General features: G+C 41.5%; 1 protein-coding gene across 1 annotated transcript in view; it reads right to left on the bottom strand.

Moving 5' to 3' along the window:
• ECE2 (endothelin converting enzyme 2) overlaps nt 1-16327 on the bottom strand; it is a 98536-nt gene that overhangs the window by 64951 nt on the left and 17258 nt on the right. Inside the window, exons 2-3 of the mRNA XM_088479772.1 lie at nt 14477-14563; nt 11158-11302 (exon numbers count right to left, since the gene is read on the bottom strand). Of these exons, the coding sequence (XP_088335898.1) occupies nt 11158-11302; nt 14477-14563 (232 nt within the window). The remainder of the gene's footprint in view (nt 1-11157; nt 11303-14476; nt 14564-16327) is intronic.

Here is a 16327-nt window from a genome sequence, read left to right on the forward strand (position 1 = left end):
GATAAAACTCATTGATAATTGGGGCCCTCAGTTTGTAACCATCTGCTGGATTGTTGTATAACATTTTAAAGCATTACATAAGATAATAATACAAAATATAAGAAAAATGACAATAAAATATGTTATTTATTCTTTCTGAAATGTTTTTCAATTTATGCTGCATTCTTTGTGTGCTCGGGTATTTAACCAAAAGCACTTATAATATGCATTTGAGAATAGCTTTCATTTGCTAATTCAGTGTCTTCACTAAAGAGAGTTTAACACTTTTGTTTATCCTGCATATGAGGGAATATACAGTAATAGTCTTATACAAAAAGTGTTTATTTGTTCATACATCAACTAGGATTTACAGGTGGATTCACTTAGCTCTGGGGTTCTGCCACCCTTAAATATTCATTTAACCAGATCAAAGAATTCAGCAAATTTTATGCAATTATATATATTGGGTACCAAGAGTCCTTTACAAAGTTGCAAAACTGCGGGTCAACAGCACAAATACCATATTCAATGTGCCTATATCTGTTTATATGGGTCAGCACACAGAATAACATGTTAATGTGATATCAGTGGTAAGTGTGCTACTGCTAAATATTGGTCCTTCTGGTGGAATCAGCTAGGTCAGATTTGAATGAGGACTGTATTGGAATTACATGAACATGTTTGATTTTCTGTTGTACAACATGATATTTAAATGAGCATCTGGATGTAAAGATTTTGGGGAAGTTCCCTGTTTAATGGGTTTCCACAAAGCTTCTTCACTTTCGGAGCTATCTTCAAGTGATGTCGGCCTATGCTTTTAACAGGGCACCTTTTAGGACAACAAAGCACCTTTTATACAGACAAAGCACATTTACCCCAAATTAAGGACCTCATTCAGAGCCGGTCGCACAGAGCGTGCAGTCGGTCTGAATGAGGGGAGGACGTCTTGAATTTTCAAGACGTCCTCCTTTGCGGTGGTAAGGCTGTGGGTTAACACCCACAGCCTTACGACCGCCTAAGGTGATGGTCGCGATGGTCAAGACCATCGCGACCATCGGGGATTACGACGAGACCCTAGGGTAGGGTCTCCCTTGTCGTAAGCCCCGGAGAGCTTTCGGCTCTGTCTGAGCCGGAAGCTCTACACTGACATCACTAGTGATGTCAGTGGGGCCGCCCCCAAACGGTAGGCGTTCCCATGGGGACGCCCCCGTTTGGGCTGCCACCCCCCGGCCCGCCTTCCAAACGGGGCAAGCTGTCAATCAATATCGACAGCTCGCCCCCTTTGGATCGAGACCCGCTACGACCGGCGCTGTTGGTCGTAGCGGGTCTCACACATGCGCACGACGGCGCCGGCGCCGTCGTGCGCATGCTCTGTGGGGGGCCATCGACCCGGTCCAAGCGCATCTGCGCTAACGACCGGGTCTGAATGACCCCCTAAATGTACTTAATGTGCTATATAATCAATGTTTCAGTAATAAAATGTAAAAATTAAATATATCTCTGTATTTGATATAAATAAGAGAAAAATGTAAATTTGTCAAAGTGATATTTTATTACTTACACATTAATAACAAAGAAATTTACTTAGCACAAAAAAAGAAAGTTTTTTGTAATGTAGTTTCTTTCAGTAATAGTCTAATAGCCATGGTACCCCTGAGATCACTGACCTCTGCCAAAGTGTAAATTCCTGTATAAAAGGCTTTCATTTCAATGTATAGAATGCTGTATTTCTGAAATGGCATCTTGGTCTCAGCTAATTACATACCTTGCTCCATCTCACCCATTTGTCGGGATCAAGATAGTCAATCTACACTTCTGCACAAATTTTATTTTAGAGCACACAAATAAACCATACAAGTTTGATAAGGACATCATTTTAAAAGGTCTTAGTTATAAGTGACAGTTATTACAATTGAAGTGCTTATTTACTTAATGCTTTTCTTTAAACCATATTCTGGAATACACAGTTTTTATCTTTAGTATGCAGAAACATTTAATAACAGAAGCTCACCCCTCTCTACTTAAGGTTAGTATGAAATTTAATTTGCACAATGTAATGTAGGGTGCATGAACTTCCTGACTGTTATGGGAAGATAATGTCTTTTTATCACCACTGCAATCATGTATTGCAGACAGTAGGATGAAGGGACAGTTCATTGAACTCTGTGATACCATGGCTGTTAGGTTCTTTCAATAATAGTCTAACTAACAAAATCCACTAGGCTGACACCAACTTAAATTAGTTCAGTTTCTTTACTGGAACTAACAAAGTACAATTAATAAAATTGAAGTCAATCATTGGGAAAAATAAAAACAAGGTCTACTAAGTTCTGAGTTGCATAACATAGACAGATTTGTTACAGTGTCCCATGATTGTAACGAATCCCAGATATGACTGATTCCCACTGACTAAATGTTAGCCACAGAGGCTAACAGGAAACCAGGCATAAGAGAGTGATGTACTTAACCGCAGGAAACTCACCAGTTGTAACACCAGAAATAGCATCACATGGCAGCAGCAGAAGGATGAATCAGGATTCTTTGGTACTATATTTTATAAACTAAATGTGACATCGATTCCACAAGTGGACAGAAGATATCTGGAGATAGGTTGACCCATGTCGTCTGGTTAGCTTCCCACAGCTCCCTAATATTTGTAGGTGCAGGATCTAGGGTGCGAATGGACTTCTCCATCATGTCCTATAGATGCTCGATTGGGTTAATGTTGGGCAAACTCTCCAGAATGCTCCTCAAACCATTTCTAGATGACTTGGGACCAATGGCACGGTGCATTATCCTGCTGGAATATTCAATCATGGGGGTATATGAAGTCCATGAAGGGCTGCAAATGGTCATCAAGCAATGAAATGTAGCGGTTACCAGTCAATGGCATGTTCAGGCAGACCAGTGGACTCAACCCATGCCACGTGAACACATCTCACACCATAGGGTATACGTCACACACGAACCCTAACATCAGCTCGTAACAACAACTATGTCTGGAGTCGTAGCGTTAACAGGGGCACTATGGTCGGCCTTTTGCACCCATATCCCATGGAAGCTAAAGAACTCTGCACTGACCTGCTACATGTCTGGTACCTCCTGCCAGACGCTGCTGGTCACGATCATTAAGCACCCATGGTTATCCATTGCGCTGTCCACGGTGGGTGGCAATGCCTTCTATGAGATATTTCCAGTACAGACGTGACACCATAGTTCGAGGAATGTTGAATGCCCGCACAACTTCAGAAACAGAATATCCCATCCATTGGGCACCCACTATCATGTCCCGTTCAAACTCTGATAATTCATGTCGCCTTGCAATGAGCGGCATAGCCTGTGTTCAAACTGACTCATGAGATGTCAGATTACAAGTGATGCAGGTCTGGGCATTTCCAATCATCACAGTACGGTGACGGCACCTTCCATTACCTTTACATACTGCTATCCCATGACTTTTGACTTCAGTATACACTAAGATTAGCACAGGCAAAATTGTTTTAGAATTGATAGAACATATTGGGAACAGGGTAACAAGCACAACGAGCAGGGCCAGTAACACTAAGACAATCAGAATAACACTCTCAAGATCAACAAATATCTGCACAACCTGTTGCTCAGGTGCCAAACAATTGACTGTCACTAGCCAATATTAAATAAAAGTGACTGATGACACAAGCATGCTTTAAAATGCGCGCTATCATGCCACATGTAACACCTAAATGGGAGAGTCTGCATTATAAGTGCCCTTTTAAGTGCCATCAGTAGAGCATGCTTACAAAAAAATAAAATATATGCTTTGACCTGAATGCTCTTCAAAGCAGGGTCCCATCCAATTCCCAAAATATAATACATTTCAAATTCTCCCAGAGATTTTAGAATCAAGGATGTGAATAATGAGGATTTGGAAGCCATGTTGCAGCTAGAAAAATTATAGAGGTCCGAGGATAAGATGTTTTAACTAGAATTCATGGAATGTATTAGATATTTATAGTAAATAGGGTAATGTGCAATCAAAGGAAACAGGTTTGACTCATTCAGTGCCTCTGTCAGAGCAACGCACTGATGATGATCCTTTCAAATGAATGTTTCTGGTAGAATTCCAAGCTTTGGGCCTCATTTATTAACAAGTTTTATCACCAAAACGAGTGATAAATGTCACAGTGTATGATAAATGGTGTTCCAGCCAATCAGCTCCCAACTGTCAACTGTTGGAAAAATGACAGTTGGGAGCTGATTGGCTGGAGCACCATTTATCATACACAGTGAAATGTATCACTCGTTTTGGTGATAAAACTCGTTAGTAAATGGGGGCCTTTTGTTCCTGGGCTTAGTTGAGGAGTAGGTTGTCATTTTAATCTAATGTTTTTTAAGAAGCAGTTGATTGGCCAACCACTTTGTGGACTTCAGACTTGATATTAACAGATTAATAATGGTGTACTCACACCACACACACCCTAGAAGAGGAAGAAATGGATCTGGGAGTTCTGGATAAGTACCATAAAGAATGAAGAACGGTTTATTTGCTGGTTATGCGTAAATATATGGTTGTTGTGGGCAAACCCAGCCCGTGGACACAAATCATTCCAATCATCCTGAGGAATGAAAATGGAGCACTTTAAATATTGCTCCTGAATGTTGTTGAATCAATATGGCTAATAAATCCTGGCTGATAGGCAAAACAAAAATTTACTGACTCACATATTTTTGCAAAAAACTCTTCAGAGGTTGATATGGGAGCCCACATAAGCTAAAAATGTCTTTGATAAGAATGTCGGCATTGTTGGAAGCAGATCTGAAGTAGAGGGTGTTATAGTAAAGTGTTCATTCAAAATGGATGCTGGAAGCCATCTCATTCAAATGTGAAATAAAAGTGTCTTTAAGGATTTTTCTCTGAGAACATGTTCTGTGTGAAACACCTCATGTTATATTTTGTGATCTTTCTATACGGAATTTCACAGGCTTGCAATCTCACACACCATGTAGCTATGTTTTTACTACAATAAAACAGCAGATGTCAAGAACTCCTGAGTACAGTATGTGAGAAATGGGCCTTTGTGTGGTTCACTTGTTTGCCTCTATTCAATAGCATGGCATTTAATATGATTGGTTAGATTTAATTAAGTAGTTAGCATTAATTAGCATGAAGTATGTAGAAAGGTGTAAACCTATATTATGATTGGTAGTTATATTCTGTAAAAATCTTTTGATATATCAACGTGTGTAAAGGCCCCCATACACCATGCGATATAGCAGCCGATCCGACGGATTGGAACGATATTGCTGCTATATCGTTCCGTGTGTGGGTATGATATCGGCCAGTGCACGCTCCCGTGGGATTGTACCTCGCTCCTCCAGATCTTTCTTCCTGTTCAGTTGATGTGGGGGAGCGATGTACGATCCCATGCAGTGCTATGCGGGTGGGGGAGGGGGGTGCTGGCATATCGGGCGGTCTGCCACCTCATCGCTCCGTGCGTGGGTACCGCCCGATTTGTCGGCCATTGGATCGGCCGTCACATCGCTAGGTGCATATCGCACAGTGTATGGGGCCCTTAAGTTTCTGCATCAGCAGATCTGTTTCTCAGAACTGTGTGGTTTCAGTGGCACTGTGTCTCATTGTTCAGACAAATAAACAAATCATTTCTTCATCCACGCTTATGTTATGTGGATTCATAATTCTATAATAAGGGCAGCACAAGATATTCATGAAATATGTTATGAGTAAAACTTTTTTGACATCTCTTTTATACCAGATTAAATGCACAAGATTAGTGCTAATTGAGTTTTGTAAAAATAGTGTGTGACCTGTTTAAAGAAGCCAAATCCTTCAGGAGAGGGGAACATTTGGCTGAATTTGCTGTTTAAGTTCTGTAAATTATTCATGGAATACATAAAGGATACAATTGGCCCCTAGTAGTCGAGGAACAATCATAGGGACAGTTGGGTGGAATGATCTCAGCAAAACACTAAAGTACTGAGAATAATGACTTAATAGAGAAGGAATGATTTCCAGGGAGGCCAGAGGGAACATGAAAACAATTTACTCCAAGCGGGAGGTGAAGCAAGAGTACCTCATTAACTAATTTGTCCAAAATTCCAAACAAAGGAATTCACTAGTTAGTGAAGCCAGCGCAGGCCAACAAGTAGCAGTTAAAAGCCTTAAATACAAAAAAAATAATGCAATTAAAGGAAAAGAGGAACAGTTGTAAACTGAATATGAGGAAGTGTCAAATCCAGGATCTAAAGTTTTTTTCCAAAAGTACTGTGGTAATAACACTAATTTCAATGACACAATAAAGTACAGTATGAATAATGTATTCAATAAAGTTTTCTGATGTTACAGAGGGCCTGATCCAGCTTGGATCACAACTGCTAATACGCACGCAATCGGCCGATTGTTGCGTACTGCGCATGCATATGCATCGCAGTGCGCGAACAGGCCACTGAGATCGGGACTGCGATCGCAGTGACTATGCAGACCCATCGCAAAGTGATTGACAGGAAGAACAGTTTGTGGGAGGTGACAGGGGGAGGGTAGGTGAAACACAGGCGTGCCAGTGCGTTTGAACGCCGTTGCAGGGGTGTGCATAAATTATCCACTGCGATGTCATAACGCAGCTTGAGGACTCATAGCATGCGCTGAAGTTATCAATTTCTGGGTAAGGTCTGACCTTGTGCAAGTGTGCATGAGGCTGCGATAGTAATTGATGTTACCGATGGTTTTACAGTCTGGCTAAACATTACGGATGTGTGTAAGGTAAAGTGGACGTCCTTATGTTGAGCTGCAGTGGCATAGCAATCACAATGGATTAGCATACTATCTGCGTGCGTATTCGCTATTGCATTCGCAGTTGCGAACGGTAGTGAATCAGGTCCAGAGTCCAGCACTACAAAAGTACAAAATTTCTTAAAAGAGACATTCACAATAATAATAATTAAAAAATATATATATTACTTGCTGAGATTAGTTTCACCTGTTCCTAGCTAGATATTCTAGTTTTCTGTCTTCTGAGCAAATTGACAGAATTCCACAATTAAGCAAAGGCCAATGTTGTTCCGTGAGCATACTCCTCCCCAGAGAGATAGGAACAGCCTGTTTGCATAGAGTCTTTAATGATTACTTTTGGCAGTTTGGTGTCAAATGTACATGCATAGATGTCCTGATGTGTATCTTTTCTAGGCTGCATTCTCTGAAACACAGAACCACCAAATTGCACAAGGTGAACAAAGTCAACAATTGCTGAGTGGCCGGAAGGCGGTAACTAAAGCCTCATTGTTCTACCCCAATTCTGAGGGTAAGGTTTGGAATTTTACATAATGCATTTTCTTGGTAACTTATATGAGTTGCAATAGGCTGGCAAATACAAAGGAAAAATAGGACAGACAAATCCAGGGCCGCCATCAGGGGGGGACTGACGGGACAGGAGTCCTGGGCCAGACAGAGAGGGGGGTCCGCCCACAATCCCGAGTCCCCGACCCGTGGTCCACCTGCTGCCCGATCTTGCCCACCTGCTGCCCGATCTGACAACAAATTGTTCTAAATGTTAACCCACTCTGCTGCAGGCAAATTAATAGCCAGGTCAGTAACAATAAGATAGACTAATAATGTTCAGACCAAAAAGCAACAGAACCTCCTGTGCAGAACTAGACAATAGTCTCAGCGGGTGTAAATAAAGGAGACAAGGATGCTATGGGCATTCATCTGACCACACTCACAGGAACAACTATAAGCTGGCCGTTAAGGAGCAAAAATTGGCACAAAGCATGAGATGATAATAACACAATACTACAGGTTTCTACAATGAGAATACAAATAGACTGTAGTCAAAATTATAAATTGAGCAAATATGACATCTAAAAGAAAGCACTTTATTTGGCTAAAAACAAGAGCCAGTGAGTATTGCTAATAATGATATATAACTATAACTTTCATGATAACCAAAGGACTGTTTGGTAATAAGTGATTGTCGTATACCATTATGTAAAGAATGTCTGCGGAGAGAACCCCCAGATGTGATGGGATATATAATACAATCCTAAATAAGGAATCGGTGTAGTGCAATGTATCTTTAGAGAAAGACCTGAATTTCCTCATAACTGACATATGCGTGGCCAAATTTAGCATCAGGCCTAGGGGCAAAAGAGATGAGATGAGACTTTCTCTTTCATTAAAAAAGAAAAATGAATAGAGGGAATGAGAAAAATTAACTGGCGTGAGTTTAAGTGAGCTAGGGAAATATTACATTATCTGGCTGTGGGAGAGATTGTTGCCTGAAGCACATGATTTGACTAAAGAGAGAATGAATTGTGCACGACATTGGCCACAATATTGTGTTGAAATAGGACCAGGGAAGCTACACAATGTTCTGTATAAAAAAGATGTTACAAATGGGTGGGGTAGAGTGTAAGGTGCCCATGGTTGCCCGCATGTATACAGTATATCCAGTTCTTGGTGCATGCTAACCTCAAAATGAAATAATGGGATTAATAAAGAACTTAAAAATCCATTCACCATCCAGGCATGGATCTCTGCCGCCTGTATGCCCAGAAATCCACTATAAAGAGTGTTTCCTGGTTCCTAGATCATTACACAAATCATAGTGAAAGCTGAGCATTGAATTCTAAAATGCATTTGTATTTAAATGGATGAGGGACCAAAATTAGACCTCAGTAACAAAGTGATACTAACAGGTCCATGCAACTTAAGAAGGATGTACTAGCTCCAATCAGATGTATTTTGGGTTTATTGGTGCTGAAAACATGGGAGACATATGGGAGTCTTAAGTGATTCCACAAGGTCTCTTTTGGCAAAAAAAATAAAAAATTTGGAAAATATAAAATTATCAAGAAAATACTGAAAAATAAAAAATTTAATAATCATACCATTGACCTGGCTCTATAATTACCCCATACTTGCTTACTCTCCTGAAAGTTGCGGGAGGCTCACGATTTTTCAGGTAACCCCTCGCACCCCTGGAAGAGTAGGCATTTCTCCTGCATGCATCCCACTTCCTAGTGAAATGGGCAGGATGGGGAGATTTTACAGGGAATTTTTGCTGCCGTTTCCAGTAATGGGGCGTGGCCTAATGACGTATACAGGCCAGCCCGCCCCTGAAGATGTCAACAGAATCTCCTCTCGGTCTTTCTCCTGGGGAGGATATTTATAAAGTCAGCAAATATGATTCACCCAGACATTGAAATTAATATAAAATAATCTTGAAGGTACAGGGAGTTTCACTCGCTATTGGCACCAAGGTTTTTCTTATAACTTTTAAAATAGTTGACGTAATTTAGTAAAATGTGACACAGACATACCCTGGTCTATGAGAAACATGAGGAAGTCATAGCAAGTGTTGAAAGTGTTCACCATAAGCATCCAGGCAAGCTGTTCACCACCCTAGTCAGCAGCGCAGCTAAAATTCAAATAGAGGAACCACACCAACTGCCAGTGAGGATGCCAGTGAGGATGGCAGTTGGTGTGGTTCCCCTATTTGAATATTGGACTGCGCTGCAGCCCTGCCTCTGGAAGGTGAATTACTTTAAAAGTTATAAGAAAATCTTTGGGGCCAGTAGCGAGTGAAACACCCTGTAGATTGCTGCTTATCAAAACAAATTGAGACTGAGGGTAATTTGGATCATTGGAGTTCTAATGTATCACATAAAACTAATATTTTTGGGCTATTTTTGTGATTTTGTCAGTTTTTCATCTCTAATACTGCTAAACTAAAAAAAAAAATATTAAATCCAACATGCTACCAACTTAAAACATTCTTTACTGATTTTTTTCCATAGTTTAACAATACCAAGGGTAGAGTGACAAGATTATTATTCAATTTGACCAAAAATATAGGTAGTCAAGTCGAGTGAAATTGTGTATTCATCCACTGGGGCCAAGCAGCCAGATCAGTTTATTATCCATTGTTAATTAGATTGGGAAATGACTGCAGACATAGACTGGTAGGCGCTATATGCCTCTTCCAACCGTATTTTCCAATAATTGAAAGGATTGTTATTATGATTTGCAAGATAATTCTGGCTAAGCCCATGCTGCAAGAAGCCAGAAAAAGAGTTTTGGGAATAATAAGGGTTGTGCACTTTTGGGCACCTTCTTAATTTAACCTTTCCCCCTACATATAGGGAGGGAAGTCCTAATAATTCTGAAACCCCTGCTTACCTGATTCCAAGAGTTGCAAAATGCTAAGTAGTACTCATTTTCCCTGCGACACTGCAGGGTATAGGAATATATTACAGGTCATCTGTAGTCCCAGTATGTCATTGCTTTAGTATCAAAGCACAAGTCACCACTCAGCTTCAGATAAAAGGAACCTCCCTTTTGGGCACTCTAAGGGGGAAGTTGTCATAAAGTAGAAAAACCCTCTTATGAATTTTGCACTGACTTAACATATTACAACTCCTATAATCATCTAACTGCTGATGGAACTGAATGCTGTACAGTATCTAAAAAAAAGTGTATTATATGTGTCATCAGAAGATGAGGGATAATGGTAGAGAGTGCTCCACATGAACCTGGTAACTCAACACACTTACTAGTCTCATATCTATCAAGCTGTCTTTCAGTTGACATACAGAATGCATGGAAAAGGTTAACTCTTTCACTGCTCTAAATTACAATATGATACAGTATATTACTGTAGTTCTAGAGTCTACTGTATAATTGCTAGGCTAGCTAACTATGTCCACCTGATTTGGCAACAACAGGCCTTATTTTTCAACTATTCATTTAAAAACTATAATCTCTTTGTCATCCCAGCCCAAAATATTGTAATTACCTACCTGTTCTGTCCTCCAGCGCTGACACCTTGCCACTCACCATGCTGGCAACTCATCTGGAGTAAGCACCTAACTGCTACACAGGACTGAGACATTTGCCCTTAATATCCATGCTGTGTTCTGTACTATGGTTCTCTACATGTTATACTCAAAATATGTTATACTTAAAAACATGTTTTTGTATGTACCATGGACTAATGAAATAATAGTAAAATGATTAAATGAAATAATAGTTATAAACCACTGATTATATACAGAGAGTTCAGTATTATTTATGTTAGTACCATTGCAAAGTGACAGAACATGACACACAGGTAATGATGTTAGTGAGGACACAGTAGTGCAGGAAGAATGAGAGAGAAGGGACGAGGATGACTGTGTTGGTACCTGAGACTTGCTGTACACCTAAAGCAATAAGACTTCCAAGGAGCAGCAATGCTAGAACTGCACTCAGGACTCCTAGAAACAGTTCTGGCTTAGATCTAACACCCAAGGAGCCAAGGAAATGCCCTCTCCCCTTCCGAAAACCAACCTGAAGAAATAAGAGGAATGCAGGCAAATAAATGAAAAGGTGGAGAAACAAGTGTGACATATTGTTTCCTCCTTTGACATTTACACTGTGAGATAAAATAGGCCATTTAAGGGCCCTGGAGTTTATGGGAGACCATACATTCCAATTATAAATTAGTGCTGATGGTAGGATCTTAACTAAAAGAAGTAACGTTAGCTTTGTGCTAATGCATGCCAAGTGCTTGCCTGGAGTGCTGGTAGAAATGTAAATGAGGTAACGTCACTAGTCCAACATTCCTCTCAAAACAAAGCAAACAACACCACCAAATGTTTATTTCAAACATAATTATTAGCAATGGCTGGAATAAGTTGTATAGAATGAGCATGGCCTGCAATAACGTTCACTAGTTTGCAAGAGAATTGCACTGACGGTACAGAAAAGGTCCTATGATTTGTGCAAGTAGGCAAAGACTACAAATGTGATTTATGGGTCTATTTACTAAGCTTTGTTAGGAGATAAAGAGAACAGAGATTAGGTACCAGCCAATCAGCTCTTAAATGTAATTTTTCAAACACAGCCTGTGACATGACAGGTAGGAGCTGATTGGCTGGTACCTTACCTCCGTTCGCTTTATCGTCTAACAAAGCTTAGTAAATAGACCCCTTAGACACTTTAGGGATGATGCAGAGTTAAATGCAACTTGCCCATAATTGCTGCCACATTGCGTGCACAGAACATAATGTGTATATACTTTATGCTGAGTTGTACACAACTCTACGTCCAGACCACCCCCACCCATTCACTTGATATTATCATTATCAGTGCACACTTGGACCAGTGCTGTCCCTGGTGCAAAATATCTATCTGAAGTGGATTTACATTTCCGCATAACTCTGCATAGCCTGCAATTCCCTCCACACGCCCTCTCTGAACTTTGCCTATGTGAGTTCACCCAGTTACAGCTCAGTTACTCCCCCTCAGTGGAAATGCGTTCAACCCAGCCCCTTAGTGCCTTATTTGGAGTTTGACACTTATTAAATGGCAAAATTGCAGTGTTATGTGTGCATATTGTGCTGCATGTACCTACAGATAAGTCCAACTCAAAACGCAGCAGTATTATTCGTATGGTGCATACATACAGTCAGATAACCAGGACGATATAAACGATGACGATATCGTTTATCATTCAGTCGTTTATTATCGTCAATTTTTTATCCCCTTCCAACGACCAAATGACCATCGACGCGTGGGCACGGATGGTCGATATCGACCATCGCCCGTGCATGCAGGCCACCCTGGTCGATATCGAAAAGGTTAGCCTGTTATAGTAGTTTGGGGGTTGGTGCATGTGCTGGATGTTCGATATCGCACATCCAGCACATGCAGGACGATCAGACAATGATATCTGATCGTTGTTTGATCATCTCGTGTGTACGGGCCATTGCTTAGAACTGTGCCAATAGATGTGGATGGATGGTGATATAGATGCAAAGTTGCATTACGTTATTTGTAAACAGTATAATGTAATGAAGTGTCATATACACAAAAATCTATTAGTGTCTTGGCAGTGTTATTAATGAATATGAATATCACCTCTTCCATGTAAGATGTAGTGAAATACAAACACCATCACATTCAATATTTACTTAGTACATCTAATGAGAACCTTCTTTCCTGCAGTAGTCACAATGGACATGACAAATAAGGAATCCAAATAGATGCTAGCAACTTCATATAGTGTAGTCACAATGCTTAATCTCTTTGCTGTAGAGGACAAGTGGGGCTCGTACTCGCCTATACACCCACAATACAGAGGATGAGCTCCACTCGTCCTTAACAGCGGTGGGTAGTGAGCCTCCCTCCAAAAAATTTCCTTACCGGCCCAGGCAACCACTGGGGACATCCTGCAGCCCCCATTGATGAATTTGAATCCGGAGGTGCTACCGGCACCACTGTTGTTAAAAAAAAACCATCTAAATGATGGGGCCGGACTTTAAGTCCCGCTATATCCACCGCCATCTAACCTAAAAAAGATGCGAGTACCCTCATTTGAAAGAGGGGAACCCCACATAAAAGTGAATATTTGATGAACACACTGATCATCATATATTAACCCCCTGCACTCGGGTACTGACAGCCGCAGCAGGCCAGGGTAAAAGGGAGTGTGGCCTAATTGTGTGAGGCATGGCTATGCTCCCTTAGGAAAAAAAAATAATGCGGTGCTGCACGTCGGGGAGGGAGGCGCTGTGAGCCAGGAGGGGGCGCGTTTTGTGTTATCGCTCCCCACCCCCGGCATAGAAGACTGCTGCGGCTGCTGCTCAACAGCAGCGAGCAGTCTTCCGCTGCAGCCCAGTGCACAGTAGCGTGTGCTGGGCTGCTGTGAGGTAGGAGGGAGGGGGGGTTGGCGCCGGGCCCTCCAGCAAGTCCGGGCCCAGATAACTAGTACTCGCTCCCCCCCTTGGCGCCCCTGTCTGCACTACGGAGAAATAATGTAGTCAATGCATGGGGAAAGATCTCCCGCAACCTGGCTACCAATGTTTAAGGGGAAGCCATTTTAGAAAGAGGGGGGTCCCCTCTCTCAAATAATGGAGCACATTAGTACTTTTTGTCTGGTGATCACTTTGTCATCATCGGACAATGTTACCCCATGCTATGCGGAAGGGGGGGGGTGTAGGGCACTACATGCCTTATCATTATCACCCTCATAATGACACCTACAACCTGAAAGAAGTGAGACTTCTCTTTAAAATTATGTAGCCCACTAGTAGCTGTTTCAGACAATATTACTCTGCAGTATGGAAAATAGTCGTTTTCCATATATTGGTGGGAGGCTATCACGTCCAAAATGACATCTGTAAATGTAGGGGCACCCTTCTTTTAATAAAAAGGGAGTTTCATTTAATGCAGTTGTCTACTTTAAAAATGGTAGGCCTTATTGGGATACCAAAATATTGCTATACATAATAAGTGTTAAAATTGAGACTGGAAATATTTGCAAAAAAACCCAATAATTTTAGAGTGCAGATATTTTTTTTATGTATTTTTTAGTTTAGAAACTCAAAATTACTATACAGCAGAAATACAATACACATAAAAAACAGACACTGTACATGACAGCACATTTTTGCTTATTTAGTATAATTGTAAATATCCAATAAAAGGTATGTAGCATAGACAAGCTCCATGTGCTCTCACCTCTACTGTATCAGGAGATGATGCTGTCTCTCCTGTAGCTTCTGGAACATCTTCATCATGAAATGTGGCGCGCTTGTAGTCAGACATCTGGAGGTGAAAGACCAAATCAGACTATGTATACTACAATATAAAGAGGCAGGATGTTCATATGATGTAAGTATATACTGCAAATATCTTCTGTTCAAATAATTGTTATTAGCTATTACAATGAATATTGACCTAGTAAATATTTCATTATGAAATTAACAAAATTTTTTACAACATAACACTTGAACAGTGGGGGTCATTCAGACCCGCTCGTGAGTGTCAGTACGCTCGCAAGCGGGTCGATGTTCCCCACTGCGCATGCGCACGACGGAGGGAGCTCCGTCGTGCGTATGCGCGAGACCGGGGAGCGACGGGCTTTCCATCGCTCCGGGTCTCGCACCAAAGGGGGCGTGCTGTCGATGTTGATTGACAGCATGCCCCCTTTGGTGGGCGTGCCGGGGGCGTGCCTGCCAGACGGAGGCGTTCCCATGGGTCTGAAGCCGGCCCCACTGACATCACTAGTGATGTCAGTGGGAGTGATTTTGGCTGTGATAGAGCCAAAATCACTCCAGGGCTTGTGGCAGGGAGACCCTACCACAGGGTCTCCATCGCAAGTCCGATGGTCACGATGGTCAAGACCATCGCGACCATCTTTTTGGCCGCTCGCATATGCTGTGGGTGGTCACCCACAGCTATACGAGCGGCCAGGAGGCCACTCCATTTTCATGGAGGAGGGCCCTGATTCAGAGCGAGCGCTCTGGTCAGAGCGTTCAGATCTGAATCAGGCCCAGTGTCCCTTAAATACCATGACCTGTGCCGAGGGATGCTAAAGGGAGGTGGGGGTACTGACTTGTTGGAGGAGCCCAGCAGGGGAGCCTGGGTCAGGGGGGGTGCTGAGGGGGACACAAGTATTGTTTAAAGACATTTTTTTTGGGGGGGGGGGGAGAACACCCTGATTTGGTCACAACTCCCCATTACCCAGGCCCTGTTTAGCTCTTAGCGGCCCTGGTTGTATAACATCAACCATGCATGCTATTTTTGTAACACATTTTCTGTACAAAGTTTTTCAAGATTCTTTTTTGTCCTATACTTATTTATTTCCTACAGTAAAAGTATGAAGATATAAAAGCCACAGGTGCATTATAACAGGAAACATCAATACAGGGCAGTTATCATATATAGGAGAGCATCTACATGGATGAGTGGGAGGATATCGGGGAATGTCAGTATGGGTGTGGTGGCATGATGTGGGTGTAGAATCAATAGGGAGAGTGATGATATGTGGAATATTCATACAGGGTTTATCATATAGGAGAGAATCAATATGGTGGGTACTCATGATATTGCACAAGATGTCCCAAGCAGCCGGTTTAGGATGCATAATGCCTGACAAATGGAGGGTTTAATTCTTTATATTTTATCTAGGTTACAATTATGCTCACTGTACTGTATGTTGGTTAAAATGGTGTATCATAAGGCAGTCACTAGAATGCTTTCTGTTTTGTATAGTGATAACTAGATTGTTCTCTGCTTTTTTTGGTGGTTGCAAGAACGGTATTATTTTTTGTATGGCAGTGACAAGGATGCTCTCTGTATTGTATGGCAGGCACTTGGATGCTCTGCATCGTATACTGGTTACAAGGTGATATCTGTAGTGTATACCAGTGACTATGGTCCTCTTTATATTGTATATGAATCACTAGGGTCCTCTCTGTATTCTATGGTGGGCAATAGGATGTTCTCTGTATTGTACACCTATCACTAGATTAGTAGTCTGCTTTATATAGCAAGATATATTCTGTATTTTATGGAGGTCACAAAGAA

This window comes from Taudactylus pleione, unplaced genomic scaffold (assembly GCF_031769625.1).
Source record: "Taudactylus pleione unplaced genomic scaffold, aTauple2 ptg000244l, whole genome shotgun sequence".
Taxonomy (NCBI): domain Eukaryota; kingdom Metazoa; phylum Chordata; class Amphibia; order Anura; family Myobatrachidae; genus Taudactylus; species Taudactylus pleione.